General features: G+C 49.9%; 1 protein-coding gene across 3 annotated transcripts; it reads right to left on the bottom strand.

Annotated features, from left to right (window-relative positions):
- Nucleotides 1–7121: 7121 nt before the first annotated feature.
- On the bottom strand, nucleotides 7122–23789 carry Nfil3 (nuclear factor, interleukin 3 regulated). 3 transcript variants are annotated; one of them, XM_037205723.1, is made up of 2 exons: nucleotides 23639–23789; nucleotides 7122–9703 (listed from the first exon to the last, which is right to left on the bottom strand). In XM_037205723.1, exon 2 carries the CDS (start codon nucleotides 9562–9564, stop codon nucleotides 8176–8178), a length of 1389 nt encoding a protein of 462 aa, XP_037061618.1. In that variant the 5' UTR covers nucleotides 9565–9703; nucleotides 23639–23789; the 3' UTR covers nucleotides 7122–8175. The 3 variants fall into 3 exon arrangements, with proteins under 3 accessions (XP_037061618.1, XP_028719623.1, XP_028719625.1); XM_028863790.2 differs by lacking the exon at nucleotides 23639–23789 and adding an exon at nucleotides 21787–21974; XM_028863792.2 differs by lacking the exon at nucleotides 23639–23789 and adding an exon at nucleotides 20192–21345.
- Nucleotides 23790–24287: the final 498 nt, after the last annotated feature.

The following is a 24287-nucleotide window of genomic DNA, read 5'->3' as shown; positions in this document are numbered from 1 at the left end:
TCACATGGGGGAGGCAAAGGCTGGAGGCCCTGATATCCAGAGGGGGAATTTGATTCCCGGGAAGAGATTCCACACAGTTTTGACAACTTGTCAGGCCCCCTCGTAGAAGAGACTAGAGCTAAGACAATTATGATAGATGGGACCACACCTTGGCCAGGACTGCTTAGCTACCCACGCCTCTTGCCCTCTCTTTCAGCCTAGACCTCATGTCAGGACTCTAAAGTTGGACTGGTGGAAGTGGGGTTTCTGCTGGACCCCTTTATTTGTTCCTCTTTCCAGTGTGGCCACAAACAATACATCTCCCTTCTCTGCCTTTTATTGCCACCTGTCTCTTTAATTACCCCATCTGGCTATGGCTGCAAGGGCCTGGGCTTTGACCCTAATGGTTCAGTAACAGGTATGCTTTTACCACACACCCTTCTTCTCGAAAGTGTCCTCTCCAGGCTGTTGTTAGTATTTCAATCTTTCTTCTACAGTGACTTTAAAATTCCTCAAAAGCAGAGACTGTTTCTCTCTGCTACATTCCTGCCACCACAACGGTGGCTAGCAAGACCTCTAGGGAAGTTTCTCTTGAGTCTTGGTGACATGGTGTTCTAGTTTCATTCTGTTGCAGTGAGAAATCCTTTGGCCAAAAGCTAGAGGGGAAAGGGTTTATTCGGCTTACACTACCTTGTAATCTATCATTGAGGGAAGTCAGGGCAGAAACTCAAGTAGGAACTTAAAGGCAGAAGCCATGGAGGAATGCTGCTTTCTGGTTTCCTCTCTGGCTTGCTCAGGCTCATGACCAGGTTGCTTCCTTATACAGCACAGGAGCATCTGCTTAGGGGATGGTTCTACCCACGGTGGGTTTGGTCCTTAAGCCAGGCCCCCACAGACCAACCTGCTAAAGACAAGTATTCAGTTGAGACTCTTTTTATGGGTGATAATAGGCTGTGCTGACAAGTTAATGTTAACTAGGACATGTGGCTTATCAAAGTCCAAGTCTCCTACACTTGCTGAGCACAGCCAGCGCTCACAGCCATGGCCTTGGGCACCCGTAGAAAGGGAGGGGCTTTACTCTGCAGAATGTTGACCCAGATATACAGTCCAGCAAAGGCGCAGAAAGAACACCCAGAAAGCAGCCAATCAAGGATTCACTGGAAACACTGAGGAGGAAGTGACCAAGTATTTCTGCATGTTTACCAAGTCGTGGGAAGAGTTTCAAGTCACAGAGCTGGCTTTCGGTGTCCCGAAGCAGTCCACCCACAGGGGTCAACAGTGGTCCAGCTGTCCCTTCAGTCCATCCATCCTCAAGCTTTGCCCTCCTTGACCCCTGGAAAGGACAAGCCCCACTGCCAGCTACCTCCCTCTTTTATCCACAAGGCAGCTTACCAGTTTCCTAGCCTTGGCATTCCTGTTCTTGTCTCAGAGTTTCCTGTCTCTGGAAACCTGACAGAGCTGTAGAGTGAAAGGAGTTTGTTCACTTCCGGGTTACCGATCTTGGGGTGTCTCCCTCCTCTGTTTCTGTTGTTTCATGTTGTTGTCAACTTCCTTCCCCTCCTCTCCAGCCTCCTGCTTTCTTCCGTGTCTTCTTCCTTCCTTTCTTCTGCCTTTACACTTTCATTACATTTCTTTATTCGCAGTGTGTGTGTGTGTGTGTGTGTGTGTGTGTGTGTGTGTCTGTGCCCATGTATGTGCAGTGGCACATGTATGCAGGTGAGGACAGCTTGCAGGAGTTGGTAGGTCCTTCCACCATGTAGGCCCCAGGGGTGGAGTTCAGGTTGTCAGGATCAGTAACCGGTGCCCTTACTCACTGAGACATCCTGCCCAGTCCCGTGCTCCCTTTCAAAGTCGCCTTTTTCTTCCTAAGTGGGTGAAGTAGTATTGGACATGCTGGGGACACTTGGCTGAAGTGGAGGTGAGTTCCACTCCTCACCAGCAGCCCTGGGGAATCTCTCAGGGACTGCTCTGTCACCTCCCTCAGTCACCTGTGCTTCCTCATCTATCCCTATCACTTCCTGAATTCATCCTTTCCTTCTAGAATCCACACTAGCTCCCTCTGCAGGGCACAGACAAAGGGTAAGGCCAGCTGGATTCCAAATGTTTTCCTCATGACATCCTGCTTTACTTTTCTAAGACTGTGGTTCATAATCCAGAATTATCCCATTCCTTTATTCTTACTGGTATTCTGGGGCCCCAACTACCTCCCATTAGTGGCAAATATTCCTCATTTATAATTTTCTGGCCCAAGTAGTTGATGGGATACAGTCCAGATCATTGGTGACTATACAACATCAATGACTCCTGTCCTTCCCTGCCAGCTGGGGCTGCCTGCAACTTCCATCTGTGAAGGTTTTCTAGCTTTCAAAATTGACTTTAATAGCTTCCAGGTTTTTAAAAAATGTAAGTGTGTGTGTGTGTGTGTGTGTGTGTGTGTGTGTGTATTTGAGATAGGAGTCTCTAACTCACACTGACCTCAAAGCCCCAAAGTGGCCAAGAATGACCTTGAAATTCTGATTCTCCTGCCTTGACCTCCTGTGTGATGAGATTACAGGTATGAATGAACATGCCCTGTTTATGCAGCACCAGAGATTCAGTCAGTGTTGTGTGTGTATAAGCACTCTGTCACCTCAGCCACATTCCTAACCTCTAACGAGACTTTAAACATTTTTTTTTTTTTTTAAACCAGCAAAATGCCTGTGTGGCAGAAGGTATCAATGGATGAGGGCTCAATTGTTCAGAAGGTAATGTGTATAGGCAGCCACAGGAACTCACACAGAAGTGAGCTGTTTTTATTTTGGAATATTTCCTCCCTTGAAGCTAATAAACAAACCCACTATACAACTATTATACAATAGAAAACTAGACATCTCAACCACAGCTTCCTGCTGTTCTTAATTCAGACAGGTTCCTGTTATGGAGCCCTGGCTGGCCTTGAATTTGCAATCCTCCTGCCTCTGCCTCCCAAATGCTGGGGTTATGTGTATGTATCACCGTACTTAGTTTTAAAGGCTATCTTACAACTCCTCAAGAAAAAGCCCCTTCATCTTCTCCCTCCATAGATGCCTTCTCCTCCCCTGAAGTGTCCCGCATTGACCCCTGCCCACCCTCCTTGTCCAGGTACAGGACTTGGATCCTGGCCACTGCACTGCTGGTCACTGGCAAGCTTCTGCAAGGGACGCTCTCAGAATATTGACACAGTGGCCACCCTTTCTGCACTGACTCAGTTGCTTGTGGTATTGACTCTCAAGAGAAAATGCTAGAAATTCCTGTTTGGTTTGTGTTTGGAAGGTCTTCTAATGTGCTGGATCTTGCCAAGGAGATGAAGATGAACTTTACCTCCTACTTGCACTCCCAAACAATTCATTAAAAAGTAAGTTTTCAGGGCTGGAGAGATGGCTTAGCAGTCAGGAATATACACTGCTCTTGAAGAAGCCTTGAGATTGGTTTCCAGAACCTACAACTGCCTGTATGTAACCCCAGCTCTGAGAGAACGGGCAGCTTCTTCTGGCCTGGAAAGGCACCTGCACTCACGTGCACATACCTATATACAGGTGCATACACATATAATTAATAAATCATAAAACACTTTTACTGCAGTACTATTCTATTTCTTAGTAGCTGTTGATCTCTCACTGTGTAACTTATAAATTAAACTTGACCAGAGGCATATGTAGGGCAGACCCAGGCTGTGTAGTCAGTTGCTACTTATAGCTTCAGACATCTACAGGGATCTGAGTGTGGTTATAAAAGGCAACATCTCCTTATGACCAAGGCATGTGATAGGATGAACTCTAACCAATCCCATAAGTGAGCTACCAATGAAGACAGGATACACACAGTGAGGAGGCCATGTGGAGGGCCTGTCTGAATTCCATGGGAGGAACTGTCAGCCATCCCTCTCTCCCTCTCTTCCTGCCTGGGTGCTGGGGCTGGGCCTTTGGAGAGCACCTTTGGGTATGTCTGGCTATGGCTTCCTCTCGTTCTATAGGTCCATCTGAGAGCTGCATTTTGGACATTTCTGAGACTTTGAACGTACTCTGAGATGTACATTCCTTATCTTTTGATAGTCATGACTGTACATAGCTGTAAATCTTCATTGTGTGTACGTGAACATGTGTGTGCAGGTCAGAGGCCAATATCAGGCATGCTTCAGGTACTGTCCACTTTATTTTTTGAGACAGGGTTTCTCACTGAAGCTGGCGATCACCTATTAGGCCAGGCTGGCTGACCAGTGAGCCCAGAGATCCTCCTGTCTTCTCCTCACTAGCTCCAAGATTATAAACTTGCGCCACCATATCTGACATATTTTTCTTTCTTGGGATAGTCTATGAAGCCCTGGCTGTCCCGAAGCTCACTATGTAGACCTGGCTGGCCTTGCACTAACAGAGATCCACCTGCCTCTGCCTCCCAGGTGCTAGGATTAAAGCCATACGCCACCAAGCCTGGCCTTACATCTGGTTTTTCATGAGGATTCTAGGGATTAAATGTAGGTCTTCATGCTTGCAGATAGCAGCCTTTACCAACTAAGCTGCCTCTCCAACCCCGTTTTCTATCATTTGAGGTGAAATTATTAAGGCCACTCCATGTAGTTAAAAGGGAGGTTTATTCTGTGGGGTAAATCACAAGTGAAGGGGTAGGGCACAGGGTCTGGGAAAGGTGTAGTGCAGTCCAGTGGTGTTCTCTGGAGAATTCTGCTCCGTCTACCTCCAGTGTCCAGGGTCCAGGAACCAAGACAGCTGGTGCATCCGGATCTCGGGTCTTCAGGGTCCTCCCTTGGCCCCGCCTTGTAGGGGTGACAGTTACTGAAGCCTCAATGGGGGTTGGAACCTCCAGATCAAAGCTGGAATGGCTACCCACTACAACTCTGGGCAAGAGGGACAGGGGCACAGCAGGGGTTTCTATTGGCAGTAGGTAGTTTATTGTACTATTTCTTTGGTTCTTCACATAGTGATGAGGCCCCTTTTATTTTCAAGGCATAACATTTAAGTCATCATCTCAAAGACAATGTAGGGACTTGAAATGCTAAGACCAAGTGATACTAAGAGGAGAGAGAAAACAATTGGGGGTGGTGGTGGCATCCCCAATGACTGCTCACATCTGACAATGAATCTGGGATACAAGCTGGGTGTGGAGGCCACACCTATGGGACCACACTCCTGAGGACCAACCCAAAACAGTGCCAGCCAAGGTTGGGGAGGTGCTCATGGTCTGAGGTCAGCACTCTTCATGGTTCTGGAGATAAACAAAACAACAACAAAAACCCCTTCAGAACAAAAGACTTTCCTTTTCTGCACTTGGTCCTGTTCCTGACGCCTTTGGCACTCCAGAGCGTAGACTCAGCCCATTCTGGATAACTGACACTTTTCCTTAATATTTTCACTTTCTTCATGACCGCAATGCTCACTGCCCACACCTCATTAGGAATGACCATGTTTTAATATTAAATCACAGTGTGTGTGTGTGTGTGAATGTTGGTGTCTGAGATCACTAGAAGAGGGTGTTGGATCTCTTGGCGTTGGAGTTACAGGTGGTTGTGAGCAGCCCAATGTGGGGGTTGAGAACCAAACTGGATCCTCCGGAAGAGCTTAACTGCTGAGCCATGTTTCCAGTCCTTACAGAATGTTTTCCCATCCAAGTTCTAACCAGGCCCAACCCTGCTTAGCTTCCAGGATCAGATGAGCTTGGGCTCTTTCTGGGTAGTATGGCCATAGGCTGTGTTTTCTGTTGTACCTGAGTGCATCTGCAGTCAGGGGACAACTGTCTGGATGTGTCAACAGACACAACCTATTCTTTCACAGGGCTCTGACTCAGCAAGCTTGAAGGAATTCCCCTCTCCTTATTGTAATTATTTGTTTTGGTTTTTTTTTTTTTCTTCCCTTATTGTGACTTCTGTTTTGTAGTGCTAAGAATTGAATCCAAGGCCCTGCACATTTGAGCTTCGTATGTATTGCCAATCTGTAAGCCCAGCCCTGGATATTTCTTCCCATGTAGGAAAACTCGACATCCTGTTTCTCCTAAAGCTCGTATTGGGGGTGATTCATCCTGTCCCTTCTGGGTTGCTGAAATATTTTGACTCTGTTCTTTCTGTTAGACCTGCTTCTTTACTTTACAGCGTTTGTGGGTAACTGTCACAGGTCTCCGTTCAGCCTGTAATAAGACTGAGAAAAAGCTGGGTAGTGGTGGCGCCTGCCTTTAAGATCAGCATTCAGGAGGCAGAGGCAGGTGGATCTCTGGGAGTTTGAGGCCAGCCTGGTCTACACAGTGAGTTCCAGGACAGCCAAGGAAAAGACTGGAAGAACCTAGATAGAAGTGGAGGCCAGAGCTAAAGGATAAAGCAGGCAGACTGTGTATGTCTGTCTGTGTGGGACAGGAGGTCCCCTGAGCACAAAGTACCACAGTGTAAGTTATGAAAATGCAGAGAACATGGCCTACAACAAGCACCGGGCCTGTCCTGGATGTGGCGAGTCACCAAGACTCCAACAGGGCACACTGCCAGGCCTGTTCTGCCTCCAGGCACTGTGGTTGGCCGTGTGGCACAGGCAAAGAGCAAGCCTGAGTCATAGTGCAATGGTTTCCGTATCCAGCACAGAAAGATGAGTGTGCAGACAGCCCTTGGGTGAGGAGTGACCTACTGGGAACACTGTCCACCACCCACCCACTCCACCTGAGACACAGGACACCACACGGCAGGAGTACAGGGTCTCAGGACACTTGCTTCTTGGGACAGTGGAGAATTCTGGACGAATAACCAGGCCTGGTCTTTTCTCCAATGCTGGGGATCATGTTTTCTAGACCCATGTGTTATAATTTCTAATGTTTACAGATGGAGAGGTATTATTAATATTTCTCATTAACAGATGCTCCCTACTCCCCTGCCCTGAGATGATGGGGATGGAGTGAGGGCCTCACATGTGCTAGGCAAGTGTTCTGCCACAGAACTCTATCTCGAGCCCATAACTGAGTCATTAAATATTCCTGAATTGTATAGATGTTGGTGTATGGTAACTGATGGGGTCTCAGAAATGCCTTTAATGACATCTAAATGGTATTTAGCTTTTTCCCTGGAGGGCCATATTCTGGAACTGTTAAGCTTTAGAGTAATGTTTAAACAAAAACAAAAACGAAAAACAAAACTCACCTCCAGCATCCTGTCTTTATTCACTTTTAAAAATGGTTTTTCATGCAGTAAAGTGGGTCAGTGACTCAGCCACCGCACAAAGGGAGGTGACCAAGGAAAGGCCAACTGCTTGGAGCCTTCCACTCAAGAAAATTAGAGAAAACTCCATCCTAAAGAAACCTACCCAGTGGGGAATAAGTCAGTAATCCAGTCTCTATCACAGGTACACTCACTGTCTCTCCATTCTTCTCTCCTCCCTGGGCTGTACAGACCACTCTATTCCCAGTTCCTTTTCTTAGAAAGTTTCTAAACACACCATAATTTTGAAAACCAAAACATTCATATTTCGGTTTTTCTCTCATCCTGGGGAAGCTGCCACTCCACATCAAGTGAAAGGTAGAATACCTGTTTGTACCTTGGTAGCTTTCGTGTGTGCATGTTTGTGAGTGTGTCAGGTCAGGGGTCCCAGGTGGATGTCGGGAGTCCTCCTCCATCACTCTCCACCTGAGCTTTGATTCAGGGCCTCTCACTGAGCCTGGAGCTCGCCGATTAGGCTAGGCTCTCTGGCAAGTGAAACCTAGGGATCTTCCTGTGTGTTGTGTCCCCAAGTATCCCTGCTTCTCTGGAGTTATGGGTATGTGTGTTTCTGTACCTGGCCTTTTATATGCATGCTGGGGACCGAAACCAGGTCCTTTCGGTTATATGGGGAGCACCCGACCCCACTGAGACCTCCATCTCCCCGGTCTCTACCTCAAGACACTTCAGTAGCCTTTTCTCTTCCCATCCGATCAAGTGCAACGGAGCCCGTGCTGTGTCTGTCACCAACCCTTTATTGACACTGGCAACATACACACTTTATAATAGAGCAAAAATAATGTTCCATATGTACAGCCTCTATGGGGGCTATCTGACTATACACCAGGCAGAGTGAGGGCATCAAGTCTTCAGCGTGTGCACACAAGGACACCAGACAGACACCGTGTGCACACTACAGTGAAACGACATCAGAGGTCCAGTGGAAATTCGGCATGGTACCAACAGCATCCTCCTCCACGCACAGCTCGCTCAGTAGTCATTTACCTGGAGTCCGAGGCTGAGATAGGTTGTGTGGCTATGAATCTCTTGAGCGAGACCACCTCTGCAGATAAGTTTGCCATCCCCTGCTTCAAATACAAACTCTCAGCCTCGGAAACCTTATAGCCACTGTCTTTGACTTCCACCACGCCTGTTTTGAAGCTACTCTGAGTTTTGCCATTCAGTTCTTTGTGATGCCAATGTTCCGATTTGAGGGACCAATCTTGAATGTTCGTCACCTGCACCGAGAAAGGAGTGAGGGAGGAATGGACCATACCCGGGGTGCCATGCTTCTCCAGGTCAAAATGTCTTTTGGCCATCACATCTGCAGGTGAGGAGAGTTTCTGCATGCCTTCAAACTCGCTGTCCAAAGCCTCCACTTTGATCTGCATGGCCTTGGCTTTAATTCGGAGCTTGTGTGGCAAGGCAGAAGGGTTTACTTCCGGAACCTTCACCACGGTGGCGTGCACCCGCTGGAGCTCCACCGGAGAGTGGATGGGGCCCTTGGGGACCTGCTGCTCGTCTTCCCCATCAGAGGACTTGCCCACAACACCCTCGTCGGCCTCTGAGGTTCTTGGGGAGTTGCTGGTGGACCCATGGACCTGCAGGAGGGGCGGGGAGTGGGAGAAGGTGGAGAAAGAGCTTCCCATGTAGCTCTGGTAGATGGAGGCGGAATAGGCGCCCCGCTCCTCCCTGGACTCCCTGGCAAAGCTCTCCAACTCTACCGGCTCCTGCTTGATCACAGGGAACTTGTTCTCAGGGCTCCGGCAGCCACCCTGAGCGGGACTTTCCTGTGTGTGCTCCACAGAGGACACCTCAGACACATCGGACAGAGAGCTCTGAGGAGAGTGTTTGATGACCGAGATGCAGCTCCCCGCTACCATCGTGGGTTCGTGCTCATCCACAAACGAGCTCACAGCAGCCTTGGATGTCTGGTAGTCCTGGAAGTACACAGCTGTGGAATTACTGAGTTTCTGGATTTCTTGGGCATACGCCGTGGAGCTAATTAAACCGAACTTTAATTTGAGAGACAGCAGCTCGGCTTTCAAAGTGGCGTTTTCTTCCCCCAGCGCGATCAGCTTGTTCTCCAAAACCAGGTCGTTGAGCCTGCGCTTCTCCCGAGACCGTTTGGCGGCCTCGTTATTCTTCCTCCTCTTCTCCCAGTACATGGCATCCTTCTTCTCGTCGGGGATGAACTCCCGTTTCCTCCGACACGCGGAGGACTTGCTCTTCCCCACACCCGCTTCGTTCAGGAGCAGATCTTCACCCGAGGCCAGGTCCTCGGCCACCTCGGCTAAGGCAGTGTTCAGCACCATCATCTTGTCTGAGCTGCTGGCAGGGTCCAGGGGGGCAGGCTCCTTTTTGATGGTCTGCATTTTCCTCAGCTGCATCAGAGAGGACCTTACCCTACAGACCCGTGGGAGGGGATCACTTTCCCAGCGTTCTTTCCATCGACACTCCTTCTGTGGTCCAGTCCAGGATAAATCTGTCACGTGCCTTTCTGAAGTGGAGTGAGGTCGTGTCGGTTATCTGCAATAAACGAGAACACGGTGAGTCCCCTGGGCAGATGTGTGCCAGCTGCTGGGGGCGGGGGTTGGGGGGGCGGTGGCTGTGCTGAGCAGTCAGGGCTCCGGTGAGGCTCAGGTCTTTATAAAGAGTGAGCAAGCTGGAAAAAGACGTGAATACACAAACGCTTCCACTTCGGCGGCAAAAGACCTCTTTGCAGGGACTGTGTGGTCCAAGAGAGTGAGGAAATGAGTTACTCAGTCACTTACTCACCCAGTCACTAAATCTGTCACTCAGTCAACCACCCCTCCCTCCCTCCATCCCTCTACCAACCCATCCTTGGTTCCATCTAATCCCTCCCTCTAGTCCCTCGCATCCATCCATCCACTCGTTCCTCCCTTCCCTCTGCTCTGGGTCAGAGAGAAGAAAGTGGTGTTGAAGAGATGAAAAGGCCACGTGCAAGATTCAGGATGATTCATTACAGGGAGGAAATGACAGATAGCCCATCAATGGTGAGTTCCTAACCAGAACCCGCGCTGGCTGTCCTGTTTCAGAATGACAATAGATGACATGGCTACCATCTGTTCACCTGCCATCCCGCCCCTGAGGGCCTGGTGGCCCCCAGTCTCCCCTGCGGACTCCTCTGGCCTCAACATCAAGATGCTACACTTATATACTTATAAGATCTGAAATGCAAAGGCCCTTCAGGCTCACTGACCAGACTTTTAAGATTGACAACCACAGTGCTTTTTGGGGGTCTTAAAAACTCAGCTTCATAGACTTCAGTTACACATCCCCTTTGGACTAAAACAGTTACTATTCAGAGGGACTTTTGTTTTTTTTAAACAGAGCCCTCTTGAAAGTTAAGATTACTTCAAAACTAGAAAATATAATTATGGAAAGAACTTCTTTCAATCTTGCTAATTAGTTTCAAATAAAATATAAGAACCGAAAAATAGAATCATCAACCGTTTTTCACACCCATGAGTAAAATATTTATAATATGAATTGGGTCTTACTGTGTGTGTGTGTGGGGGGGGGTAGTGTGTGTGTAAGCATGTGCGGGAGGATGGAACTAAGAGAGTGCTAGCTAAGCATTCTACTCCAGGCTTTGCCACAAGATCATAAATCCTTATTATATGCCAATGACTCTCCTGGTGCTTTTGGGTCTCCACAAAGCAAAGATGCACACAACCTGCGCACACCATTCCCCAATTCCCCCCTTCAAAGGTGTTGCTCATCCCGACACACGACAACTGTGTGTTTTTGCTTCATGCCAGTATTTCTCCCTCTGTGCACCTCCGGCGGTGTGCCTGTGCAACGGAAGGTCAGAGGTCACCCTCAGGGGTCATTCCTCAGGCTCTGTCCCCCTTGTTTTTTGACTCAGAGTCTTTCACTGGCCTAGAACTTGCCTTGTAGGCGAGGCTGGCTAGCCTGTGAGCTACAGGGATCTTCCTGTCTCTAGCTCCTTAATCGCCTGAACTACCAGCTGAGCCCCTCAATGCCTAGCTTCTTTTCGCATGGGTTCTGGGGACCAGGACTCCACGCTTGTGTGGCGAACACCAACACAACTAAGCCATCTCTCCAGCCCTCTCACTCACAGAAGCCTGCCTGTTGCTTCTGTCTTTTCCACGGCAGCAAGAATGTCAAGGTGCTAAAGACTGGGGTGTCACACAAGGCTCTGTCCATCCCATTGGGCCAGCACACGGGGAGCAGCTCCCCTACTCAAGGAAGCCCAAGGGTTATTCACAGGAGGCTTCTGTTTGCTCGGTGACAATGACACCCTGACAGGCACCACCTCAAGAGAGTGACACCACAGGCCAAAAGACAGCCTTTCGTCCTTTAGTGAAAAATACGTTCTCTTATCACCTCCGTACAGGCCTTCTCTTCCGATCTGGAAACAGCGCCCGCCCTCTGCACAGTGCAGGGAATGCTCTCCTCCGCGGTGGTAGGCTTGCAGTCACTCAGGTCGGTCCTCACCCCTAAAGTGAACTGAGCCAGCGGCAAGGCTGGGAGAAGAAAGTACAGCCCAGGAAGGAGGCTGACCCTGGCCTTTCCCGAGTCACAGGTACTAGCTTTTAAATACCACACAGCCCCTTCCACACCATTTTTTTTTTGGGGGGGAAGGGGGGGCTATCTTTTCTTGATGTGCTACTATTTTCCTCCATGTACTTACTTATCTCAGTTCTTCCTTAAAATATGCATTATATTTCATCCACACACCCCATCATCTGTGAGTTCCTCTCCCTATGAGTCTCACAATTTCTCCACATAGCTGAGCTCAGAGATATTTTACACCTTCCTGCCCCAAAAGTGTTCATCGTGTGACTGTATGGATTTGGTAGGGAGGGAGGGAGAGAGCATGAATGTGTGTGTGTGTGTGTGTGTGTGTGTGTGTGTGTGTGTGTGATGGCAGGCCACCTTAGCAGGCCACCATGGCCAAGCTGAACTGTTTAACAAAAACCAGCCCTCTCAGTTGGGAAGACGACTCAGATGGTAAAGGCCTTGACTTGCCAGTATGAGGACCTGAGTTCAGTCCCCAGAACCTACGAAGAAAGCTGGTGTCAGGGGCTGTAATCTCAGTGCTGGGAAGATAGAGACAGGAGGATCCTTGGGGCTGACTCCCTGGCCAGTCAGCCTAGCCTACTAGGTGAACCCCAGGTCTGTGAGAGACCATGTCTCAAAAACCAAGGTGGACAGAATGCTGAGGACTCCTCGGGTCTCCATATATGTACATACATATAGACGCACACACTCACTTGTGAACGACTTGGTGACTATGTATGAAACACCTGTGTACTGGCACCAAGCTAGGCTGAGGACTGTAAGAGTGGGGAGCCAAGCCCTGAAGAATCCAGGTTTTGCAGGCAGGGTGGGGGCCAAACTGAAGAGGACCAACAGAACAGAGACACACGCTTGGGCTTCGATCATGATGGGACCGGAGGTGTTGGCCCTGCCAACATTTGACATTGACACTTCATTGACAGATGTCATTTACTGAGCTTTTGCTAAGTCCTAGGCACTGGAGGTATGACCTGCCTCAGGCCATGCCCTTTCAGCATCTTCAGAGGAGAAAACAAAGGCTCACAAGGCAAGTGCCATGCCCAGTGATCTGCTCCTCATGTGATGACCAACTTGAGACCTCAGGCCAGCCTGGACCCTGGCACTGACCCCTCACGGATTTTCCCTACATCCTCCCTTTCATTCCCGGACACACACACCCCCACTTCATCTCTCTTAGTTTGGAGCCTCACATCTAATTATAAAGCTCCTCTAGGGACAGGAAGGCACCACGGATCTGGAGCTCACCCCACAAGTTGGCTGCATCAGGAAGGACTGCCCAGAGCTGCCTTCAGTCAGCCTGAAATAGTGGAAAAGACATACAGCTACTGGCCTTGAATTTGTGATTATCCTCCAGGTATCTACACTTGCTCCAACCCTCCTTACTATCATTACTTTACCTTTAAAAGAATATGTTTATTTGTCTGTTTCTGTGTGCATGTGAGAGCCAGTGCCTGCAAAGCAGAGGCTCCAGGTCCCACGGAATTGGAGTTACGAGAGTTTGTAAGCTGCCCACCGTGTGTGCTGAGAACCAAACTCTGGTCCCCCACAAGAACAATATGTGTTCTTGCACTCTTAAGTGATGAGTTATCTCTCTACCCCTATTAATATCTTTGTTGTTGTTTTTCAACTCACTATGTAGACAGACAATGTTGGTCTCAAACTCACAGAGCTCTTCCTGCCCCTGCCTCCTGAGAGCTGGGGTTAAAGGCATGTGCCACCACCACCACCCAGCTTAAAGATTTATTTATTTTATGAGTATTCTATCTACATGTATGCCTGCACACCAGAAGAAGGTATCAGATCCTATTATAGATGGTTGTGAGCCACCATGTGTTGCTGGAAATTGAACTCAGGACCTCTGGAAGAGCTGCCAGTGCTCTTAACCATTGAGCCATCTCTCTAGCTCCCCTATTATTACCTTAAAAAAAAGATTATAATTATATGAATGTTTTGCCTGCCTGGTACTCTTGGAGGTCAGAGTGCATTGGATCCCCAGAACTGAACTTCACGGATGGTCATGAGCCACTATGTAGATGCTGGGAACTGAATCCAGGTCCTCTGTAAGAACAACAAGTGCTCTTAACTGCTGAGCCAACTCTCCAGCCCCATTATCATCTTTTAAACATAACCCAAAGTATATCTATTTCAACAAGGGGTGAGCATTTCTCTGACCCAATGACTTGGTAGAGTGTCTTAGTTAGAGCTTCTATTGCTGTGATGAAACACCATGACCAAAGCAACTTGGGGAGGAAAGGATTTATTTGGCTCATACTTCCACATCACAGTTCATCATCATAGGAAGTCAGGACAGGAACTCAAACAGGACAGGGACCTGGAGGCAGGAGCTGATGAAGAGGCCACGGAGGGATGCTGCTTACTGGCTTGCTCCTCATGGCTTGCTCAGCCTGCTTTCTTATAGAATCCAGGACCACCTGCCTCGGAATGCCCCCCCCCACCATGGGCTGGGCCCTCCCCCCCAATCACTGACTAAGAAAATGCCCTACAAGCTTGCCTACAGCCCCGTCTTCTGGAGGCGTTTCTCACTTGATGCTCCCTCCTCTCCAGCGAGTCTAGCTTGTGTTAAGTTGACACAAAACTGGCCAGCACACAGAGTAAGCAGCTAACAGACAGAAAGGCTGAGCAACTAGCCGGAGACCACACAGCCGGGAAAAACAGACGGCTAGGGAGTCCAGCTCCTCGACAGTGGATGCAGGCAAATGGAGCTGAAAACATCTTTTTGTTTTTATTACAATACCCATGAAGTGCATGTGTGTGTGTGTGAAGGCTGGAGGCTAACTCTGGGATCTCGCCGTTATTACCCGTCTACCTTTTTTTTTAAAGCAGAGTCTCTCGGTGGACCTGGAGATTCCTGTTTCTACAGACAGGCTGCCTAGCAAGCTCCTAGGATCTGCCTGGCTCTGCTCTGTCTCCCCAGTGCTGGGATTACAGGCATGCTCTACTGGCCCACAGGTTCTGGGAATTCAGGTCCACACACTCAATGGCAGGCACTTTACCCAGTGAGCCATTTCCTCCACACCGTGGAGGCCACCTTCTGAAACCATCAGCATTCATCCTGACTGCTTCGGATCCCAGCATCTCTCTTTAGGATTAGTCAAACCATGACTTCACCCATGTGTCACTGTTTGAAATCAACACCGACTGCCGGGGCACCTTAGTCACTATTTGTGTTTCTCTTTTGGTGAATAACTGACATGAAATACCAATTCTATGATGTTACCTCTGTCAGCGCCATTAACTCCATTACACCCATTAGCTGATCTGACTGCTTAAAGACACAAATAAAAAAGAGAAATTTAAGAGCAGGCATCGCGTCATGCCAGCTGACATACTTTCCCACGCCTACTGTGAAGAAGACACCATCACTGCTGCCGCCCGCTTTTTTATAACCTGCTAGAGGCAGGAGCTGTATTTCATAAGCGCAGATCCTTGGAGTTTATTTAAGTCAGATGACCTAAATACTCTCTGCAATTAAAATGAGACCTGACCTAAGAAAAGTCCGCAAGAGAATCCAATCGACAACATAGATTCTAAATAGTTTACCCCACAGGGGTTTCCCCATGGTCATAACAGAAATGCGTGTGCAGCTCTAACCTCTGACCTCTCAGAGATCAGAGTGACAGTTCAGACTCTGCTGAGGCAGAAGTGAACAAGCACTCTGCACCGATCACAGAGCGCCTTCCTTGTTTAGATACCTAAGTCCACGACGACGACGACGACGAGGCTGGCTGTGAGCTGCCCGATGTGGTGCTGGGGACTGAACATGGGTTCTCGGCAAGACCAGCAAGAGCTCTGAACCCCGAGCCTTCTCTCTAGTGAAAGTTCTGGAAAGTGAATTGATCACTTCATCACCTCCTTAGAGTAAGCTTAGAGAAAAGGCCTTTTATTTTTATTTATTTTATTAATTATTATTGTATGGTGGGATCAGAGTCAACTTTCAGAAGTTAGTCCTCTCCTTCCACAGTGGGACCTGGAGACTGAATTCAGGTCATCGGGTTTGTGCAGGACCACTTTGATCCACTGAGAACGAAACACTCTAGCTCCTGAGTGTCCAGCTCAAGGCCTGTAGTCACTTAGCAGTCCAAAGTACACCCAGGGCCAGGAGAAACACGTGCTTGGTGCACACGTGGGGCACATACACATGAGCCATCTCTTACACTGCCAGATTAGCCCTATCTCAGCAACAAACTGACCCACTTTTTCTGTTTGGATGCATCTGTAAATAAATGTGTCAAAACCTGATCCAGCTTACAGGAAAGGAAAAGATTCCAAGTTCAACAACGGGTTACTTGAAAATTAGATTTAAACTTAATAAATCGGATGACAGGTTTGCATTTTATTAATAGATCCATCTACTTTGCTGATTGAAATATGAACTAGTGTAACCGACAGTCTCCACAGGAGCAAGTGTTTGTAACATAACACAGTGAGTCTAAAGATGGACACAAGCAGGGTACACAGGGTCACCCCCTAAAACAACTTCACAGCTTGAGAAAATGGAGCCCATGGAGAGAGTTGTGAGAGAGAGAGAGAGGGAGAGTGTTGTGTGTGGGGGTGTGTACAGAAATGTGGGTTTTTTTTTTTAACCTAATAGAGAAGCTTCAAAATGGGAACCGTTACTATCCAAGAAAAAAAGTCTTAAAAAAAGGATTTATTGTTTTATTTGTGTGTGTGACTGTGTTGAGTGTCTGCCACTTGTGGCCAGTGCCTGTGGAGGTCAGAAGAGTATTGGATCCCCTGAAGCTGGAGTTACAGTCAGCTGTGAGCTGCGTGGTGTGAGGCCTCAGAACCACATTCAGATTGTCTGGAAGTAAAACAGTGGCTCTTACCCATGGAGTCACTCTCCAGTCCCTACTATTTGTGACACTTTTGAAAGGATAATCAATCCATTTAGTAACTCCTCGGGAGTCTTGCTATGACAATGAGCTTCTGATCCTCCTGCCTTTTCCACATAAGTGATGGGCTAGAGGTGCACAGTGTGACATAGGGTGAGGGGCGCTGGACAGAGGACCCAGGGCATTGGGAATGCACAGCAAACATTGCCAACTGAGCTTCAACCCCTGTGTCCCCTAAGTCTTGGGGACACCAATATCACACACAGTCAACTAGTTTATATCGTAACGGGGAAAAAAAACCCAAAACAACATCAGTTACAAAAAAAGAAGCATGCTGGGGACGGGGCATGGCAGAAAGGGTTCTTGAATGTTCCCAACCTCCCTGGCCTGGTTTTTAACATTCTTGTTCACTTTCTTAATCAGCACATGACTGTGAGTGCCATTTATTGTGCTGTGTGCCTTACGACTAGAGTGGAAGGTTTATTTGAAGGCTACTTAATTACATTTAAGATCCCTAGAAAGTTAATAAACTACACCGTGTTCTGATAATTGAAAGGCTTATAAACACCCAAACTCCAGCAAAACCACGTCCTCAAAGCCTGGCTTATTAACGAATGGCATCTAGTAAATCCCTGCTAAACTTAAAAAACAAGCTCAAACTCTAATTAAAGCCATACGAGAAGCCAAATCCTCCCCCCTTCGTAACTACAGGAAAATGAGTTGCAAAGAAATGTGAGAGGTAAGTGGGGGTGGTGGCAATAAAAACTCATTTTGAAACTGAAAAAAAAAAAAAACCTCTTATGTAATTATGATCAAAGGTCAGTATCTTTCGACATTCACTGTGAGTCCGATCTGGATAAAAATCAACTCAAATAAAATTTAGAAAAATAACAGGATATCAAACAATGTGCTAACCCTGTGAAATGCGGGCATACCTGACAAAAACAAGAAGTGAACATTATAGGAAATCTCAATTACATTGTTTGTTATGTTTGACTTGAATCCCAAGCGTGCTCTCATTCCTCAATACAAATTAAAAATAAACAACTTTTAACAGCACCGATGCCATCTGGGTTACAGTGGAAACAGTGAGGCATGTGTGATTTTGAAGTTGGGTAAAAATAACGCTGAGCACTCTGACCGCGCCTTTCCATCCCACGCTTCAATTAGACCTGCATCTCGGAACCCACTGATGACCATGGCAAGGTCAGCTAGAAAACTCCACTGGCGGGCGTGAGTCAGGGCCCTTGCTCAACCAGCGCACAGCCTTTCACAAAGGGCTTTAATTTGCAGGCCGTTGCATCATGGTGATGTTATAATTGCCAAGATAAGCCCTCAACACAGAAAAGGAAACTGTTTCACAAAGTACAGTGAGCTTGTGTTCACTCTCATGGAAGGGACAGACAGGATGGTGGAGGAGAGCGGGCATGGCTGACAGAGCTCCCATCTTTGAAGCCCTGGCCTGGGCTGCTAACCAGCTTCTCTAAGTGCAGACACTTTTGTTACATGAGGGTGCTGAGTGGATCCTCCACCCGCCTTGTTTAGTAACCGCCCTTCTTATTTCTGAAGAATGATCGAGGCAGGTCCCAGCCCTTTCTGCGAAGTACTGTTCTAGACTGCTGCTGCCGCCTGTTCTTCAGACCCAGGTCTCTTCAACAAGATCAAGAACCATCAATCTAACAGGACCCGGCTTTTGTTGTCAACCACACAGCTACGTGCACCCTCTAAAATGGCATATGTATATACGTGCATGTGAGGACAGCCATTGCTGATCTCAGACCAGAGGCAAGCATCAGCCAGACCCAAGAACACAAGTCACAGAGAGTTCCAGGGATTTGGAAAGGTCAGCCTATTCCTGCTGTGGGGACTCATCATCTCTGTTCCTTCAGACACTTCCCTAAGATGTGAACCCGGTTACTTGGAACGCTGAATCGCTTCGATGTCGTCAAGAACTCCCTTGGTACAGACATTAATTAACAACATATACAAGTCAAGAGTATTCAGGAACAAACAAAAAGTTGGCTCTTTACAGACCCAATACCAATCCCATTCTCATCTTTCCTGTGAGATTCCGGTTCAGTAAAGGAAAGTGAGCCCAGACACAAGCATTCTGGAAACATTTACTGAGTTTCTTCTAACTGTCCAGCTCCACAGGTTTCCCCTAGATTCCCTAGAGGTTAGTGAGGGTCGAGCATATACCCAGAGGCCTGGGCAGCACCTGCGCCTGTCCTCTTTGCAGCTCCCAAAGCTGTCTCTAGTTGAAAGAGGGTCCCTAGGGTGTCCGATAGCGTCCTCTGAAGCTGAATTCCAGGTTTACCATCCAGAGAGCAGCCTGATCACCCTCCAACACCTGGATGCTTCACCTGAGTGACACCAGAAGACCACCCAGGGAAACCAGCAGCTGGGATGAAAGCGCAGGGAGGTACTTTCACAGAGGGACAGCTGCATCTATGTGGGTGATTTAGAGTTAGGGACCCTTGACCATTTATATAATCTTGGGCCTTTGATCATAGAAACTTTAGATACAAGAAACAGAAAAACGTGGGCTCAACTGGCCACGTTCAAGCAGGGACCCTCCTTCCCTTCGCAATCAAGACTGCCCTCCCCCATTTCTAAAGCCATTTAGAGGTCTCGCTTTTTCACTCCATGAATGGAGAAGAGCTTGGCTCGGAAATACAACGAAGACTCCAGGCACAAAGGTGTCTGTGGGGTCACGGCTAGCGATGCTGCTGCTGCGGAGTGGAGTCTGCCCCTGGCTGTGACGCCCGAGGCTGCTCTGTCCCGAGGCCCTTCTCCGCTGGAGCCTGCGCCCAGGAGGCACGTCCGCTCTCCGCCTCTGGCCTCCCGGCGCCGGGCGAGCGCAGCGAAGCGCACGGGGCCCCGCGAGCCTCCGCCCCGCTCCGCGGCCGCGCCCCCACGCCGCGCCGCTCCCCAGGCCCGCCTCCCGCCGGGTGGGCGGCGCAGCGGGGCCTCGGCGCCGCGAGGACCCCCGCGCCAGAACAAAGGAATGCGGGGAGGGGGCGGGGAGGCGCGCGGGCCACCGCGAGGCGCGTCCAGCGGCTGCCCAGGGGCGCGTCTCGGGCCGAGGTCCCCGCCTGCCACCGCCAGGCGCGTGCACGGTCCCTGGGGCGGGAGCGAGGGGCGCAAGGACGCTTGATGGAAGGTGGCGCTGCAAAGACCCCCGCAGGCCTGGGTCTCCCACCCCAACTCGCAAAGTGGGTCGGGGGGTGGGGGTGGCAAGCCCAACTGCAGCGTCTTGGAAAACGGCTGAAATAGGGGTAATAATAATATGTTCCAGGGGTCAATATCTAGAATGTGTCCACCCCTTAAAATAATACTGTAGTTCAATTATGTAAATGTTACGCTAAGAAAAATACACCTCACAGACACTATTAAATACGTATATTCACACATCATTACACTAAGTAAGAGTCCGAGAAGAAATTTAATATCCAGATACTTAACATATTCATCTATCCCCGATGAATAAAACTAGGTTACACAGGCAAAAATACAATCTACTAACCTATATATGCTTCCCACAACACATATTTGATCTGAGGGGAAATCACGATGTGAAATAAATACTTCTGACCTCATTAGCTGTTGTTATTTACAAAAGCCAGAGAGAAGATGACTCTTGGCCATTCCCTGGTGGCCTCTGAGCGCAGCAGTTCCTCCAAAGTGTCCTTTAAAATGATAAATGGGGCCCCCGCGATCAGCAGTCACTGGGCGCTGCGAAATGCCTTCCTAAAAATACGGTCTTATCAGAGGTCTTGGAAGGCTGGAGTTAAAACTACAGCAAATGGCCTTGAGCTTGCTTGTATTTGCACACAGCCCTGGAGACACCAGAAATAGCACTGAGGCCACGATTGTTAAAATGTGATAGGGCTAAATTTAGAAAGACGTACATTTCATTTAGGGCAAAAGACACACATTTGGCAAGCCTGGGCTAAGTCAGAGCTTAGTCGGTTGTCACTTTCCGACTTAAAATATCCTTAAAAAGAACCAACAAAACCCCTGTTGATAGTGACATTCTTAAACGCTGAGATTGCCCTACTTTCTTTGTGGCAAATTATAAAATCACGTAATTAGCTCTCTTTCTATGCTCAACAGCCAGCAAATTCGGCAGTTACATAACCTAACATTTCCAGGAATCTATTAATGATCTGTCTTGTGGTGTCTGAAAAAAAAAAAAAAAAAAAAAACCAATGACGATAAGGTGAGAAAAAAGCTGATGGAAGGGAACGCATTCCAGTTGGGAAAGTGGGGAGACAAACGTCACAATGGCTCGTCCGGGTCTTAAAAATAACACCTCGAACATTTAAGGAGTCCCCCCTCCCCCGCGCGTATCCGCATCTAACACTAGGAATTCTCCTTTCTTAATAATGAATTCCGTAGGATCGTTTTTAAACCATGCTTATTTGGGACGATACAGAGGTACCAATAAGGATCTAATGCCCAACGCTGCGCTGAAATGACCAAATCATTGCAAACATACGCGCATATTCCCACATCAGCTAGTCCTCGGTGCCCACGTTTCACCGCGGGCCCATTATGCAATGTAAGAAAGGACACATCCCTCCACCTTCCCGAGGGCTCGTAAAACACGCTGACGACAAACAGGGTGGAAAAACGTCGGTGCAGACACAGCGCCTGACACAAACAAACGCCGCGCAGGCATCTCCGAATGCCGTCACCGTTCGCACTCCCAACCCTCCTTCTAAGCAAATCAAGACGGTTCCCCGTGACTCAACCCTCCCCCTGGCCGGCGCAGAGAGGGGACCAGCACGGAGAGACCCCGGAGAGCAGGGCACGTCGTCTGGCTGCTAGGGGGATTGGCCTCCGCTCCGCCTCCCCGGCGCGCTCTTCTCCACCGAAACATCAATTTTCCTGAAATCCGGAGACATTATGCAATAGCGGGGAGGGGGAGGGAGCGCGCGGCAGTCAGGGCTACGTGCCGGCGCCAGGGCGCTGCAATCAAAGCAGCTACCTTAAGGTGGCGAGTCCCCCTCCTGCCAAGGCAGCAAAAGTTTATGTAATGCATGCCCCGCGCACACTCGCCACCTCCCGCCATCCCTGCGCCGCGCCCGCCCGCGTCCCGCGCCCCACGCCCGCCGGCCGCGCGCTCCGAGAGCGGGCGCGGAACGGAGCCGGGCCCCCCGGGCCGCCGGTGGGCGGAGCGCTTACCGTGATTCTGCTCCCTGGCCCGAGAGGGGAAAGAAAGGGTGGCCGGGATCTAGCTAGCTGCGCCTGAGCGCGATCCGGGCTCTGCCGGGCCCTCAGCGGGCGGTGGCGAGGGCGCGGCGCGGGAGACTGGCGGGCGCGCCGGGTCCGCGGGCGCCGTGGCCGCGCCGAGAGATGTGTGTTAGTAGGTCAGTTCCGAGCGCCGCGCTACGTCGCCGCCCGCCAGCCCCGCCGTGACGGGCGGCCGCCGCCCCAATCGCCGCGCCCGCGCCCGCCCCGGCCCGCAGCCACTGGCCGCGCCGACAGGGGCGGGCTCCCGCCGCCCCGCCCCGGCCCGCCCCGTCCTCTCCGCCGCGGCGCCACCGCCAGTCCGCGTCCTTCCCTGGCCGCGGTCGCAGCTGCTTCCCGTTGTCCACGGGGACCCACGCCGAGCGCTGCGTTGCGCAACGGGACGCACCGCGGAGCCACCGAGGCGCGCCAGGGAGGAGCCCAGGACCCCTTTGCCCGTTGCTGGCCGCGCCCTCCGTGGCCACCGCGTTCGCTCAGTGCACCTTTTTGTTTGTTTGTTTGTTTCCCCGAGAGCCACAGCGGGCTGGGCTACCTGTTGCCAACAGAACCCCGGGCGAGGACTGCGGGGACCCGGGCGTGGCGGGGACTTTGGCCTCCTTGTGTCCACGGTCCCCTTGAGACCGGGAAGGGGCGCGGCGGCGGGGCTGAGCTGTGACTGAAATGTCCCGCTCCTTTCCCCGCAGCACGGCATCAGCCAGGAGTAGCCGAGAGAGCTCCACACACCAACACCACCCCGGGCACAATTAGGGCAAAGACGACCCCTGCGAAGTTGTTGCGTAACACGAGTAGGAAACCAGGCTGGATGCGGTCGGTCTGCGTCCTCAACCACGTGGAGAGGTGGCCGCTGTCTCCGAGGACCTGAAGGTCCGCGGCCCGAGTGCGCCCGTCTGGGACGCCCACCTGCCTTCGGTGCCCGGGTTTGAGCGAGCCATAGAGGGCACTCCAAGAAGGATCTTGAACTGGTAGCTCTCCTGTCCTTTCTGTCCCCCAGTGAACACGCCAATCCCCACTCCCCCTAATTCCCGGGTTGCACAAAAGACATAAGGAAATGGGAGACAGGGCATCTGGCAGCATGTTCTTAAGTCAGTCACCAGGTCGGCTATTGTAAAGGAACGTGGCATACACACCCCGCGTTTACAGACACGTAAGATTAGTGCCGGCCTTGGCAAAGGGAGCCATATTCCTGACAGTGACGCACGCGCTTGCCCAAATACGGAATGTGGCAGGTGGCGAGGTCCTTGAGCGGTCTCCTGCTCTGCTCATACTGTGGGCGCTGGGCTCGAATGACTCCCTCATTCTACTTTTTTTCCTTTCGTTTATTTTAGAGACAGCAACCCCCAAAGTAAAGAGCGAACGCGCGGGTCTCCCACCCAGAACATCTCACTGAGTGCGTCTCTTTCCATGCACCCCAGGCACACATTACAAAGATAATCTTGGAGGCACACACAGTGCTAGTTTAATTACCTTTCACCAGTTGGACTTTTGGACGCCTTCACAGGGCAATAAATTGATGGGGTCTCTCTGGTAAAAAAAATACCCTTTAACCAGTAAGCCCCCCCCCCTCAACACAGATGGGCAATACAGTAAACCTCCTTTCCCAGGTGCTGACCGGTTCAAGAAACATACCACCCCTTTACACGTTTATTTCGAAGAACTGACTACCTTGATGTAAACGAATCTAATCGGTTCCACTTTTCTCGAATTTACTGGTGTCATAGGATCCCGAAGTAGGTAGAATTAAGGAGTAACGTTTTCACAAAAAGTCAAATGAACTTGCCTGACTCACCGGAGGCTGACAGCGGAGGAACGGACGCTCTGACCCCCGAAGCTGTTCTTTAGACTGAATTTTGAAATCCGATGCCTGTCTTCATTCCCCGGGGCAGTTTACACTACGCCTCCACCTCATTTGTGCTTCCGTCATTGTCATCTAACTTGGAAATCAGAGGAAGTGTAAAAGATGCATCTGATACCAACTTGGAAAGTAACTCTCTAGCGCCCCCTGGTGCTTAGAAAACAGCTCAACGAGGCGTCGGAGGCTCTGTCCCGGGACCTGGGTGATGGTGTGTCCAGGGTTACACTCTGGAGGGTCCACCTAGTGGGCACGTGCTCCCAATTAATTGAACTGGAAGAAATTTGAAGCATAACCCTAGGGTGGGAGGACTTTCCCCAAGCCGCCAGTGTGCTGATTTCAGATCAAGTTGTAAGTAGGGTCACCTGAGGAGGGAGAGGATGGAGGGATCTGACTCAAGCATGGAGTCCAAAGTTGAGTTTTTTGGATGTTCTAGGGGTTGAACCCCAGGCGTACTGCAGGCTAAGCAAGTGCTTAATAGGTGAGCTACCTTCCCAGCTGAAACTCAAAACGTTCTTACTCTTAGCAGCTGGTTTCTTTTAGTGCTGGAATTGAAATTGACTGGACGCAGGAGCCCAGGAGAGGT

Source organism: Peromyscus leucopus, chromosome 5, assembly GCF_004664715.2.
Source record: "Peromyscus leucopus breed LL Stock chromosome 5, UCI_PerLeu_2.1, whole genome shotgun sequence".
NCBI lineage: Eukaryota > Metazoa > Chordata > Mammalia > Rodentia > Cricetidae > Peromyscus > Peromyscus leucopus.
This window is presented reverse-complemented; position numbering and strand designations above follow the sequence as displayed.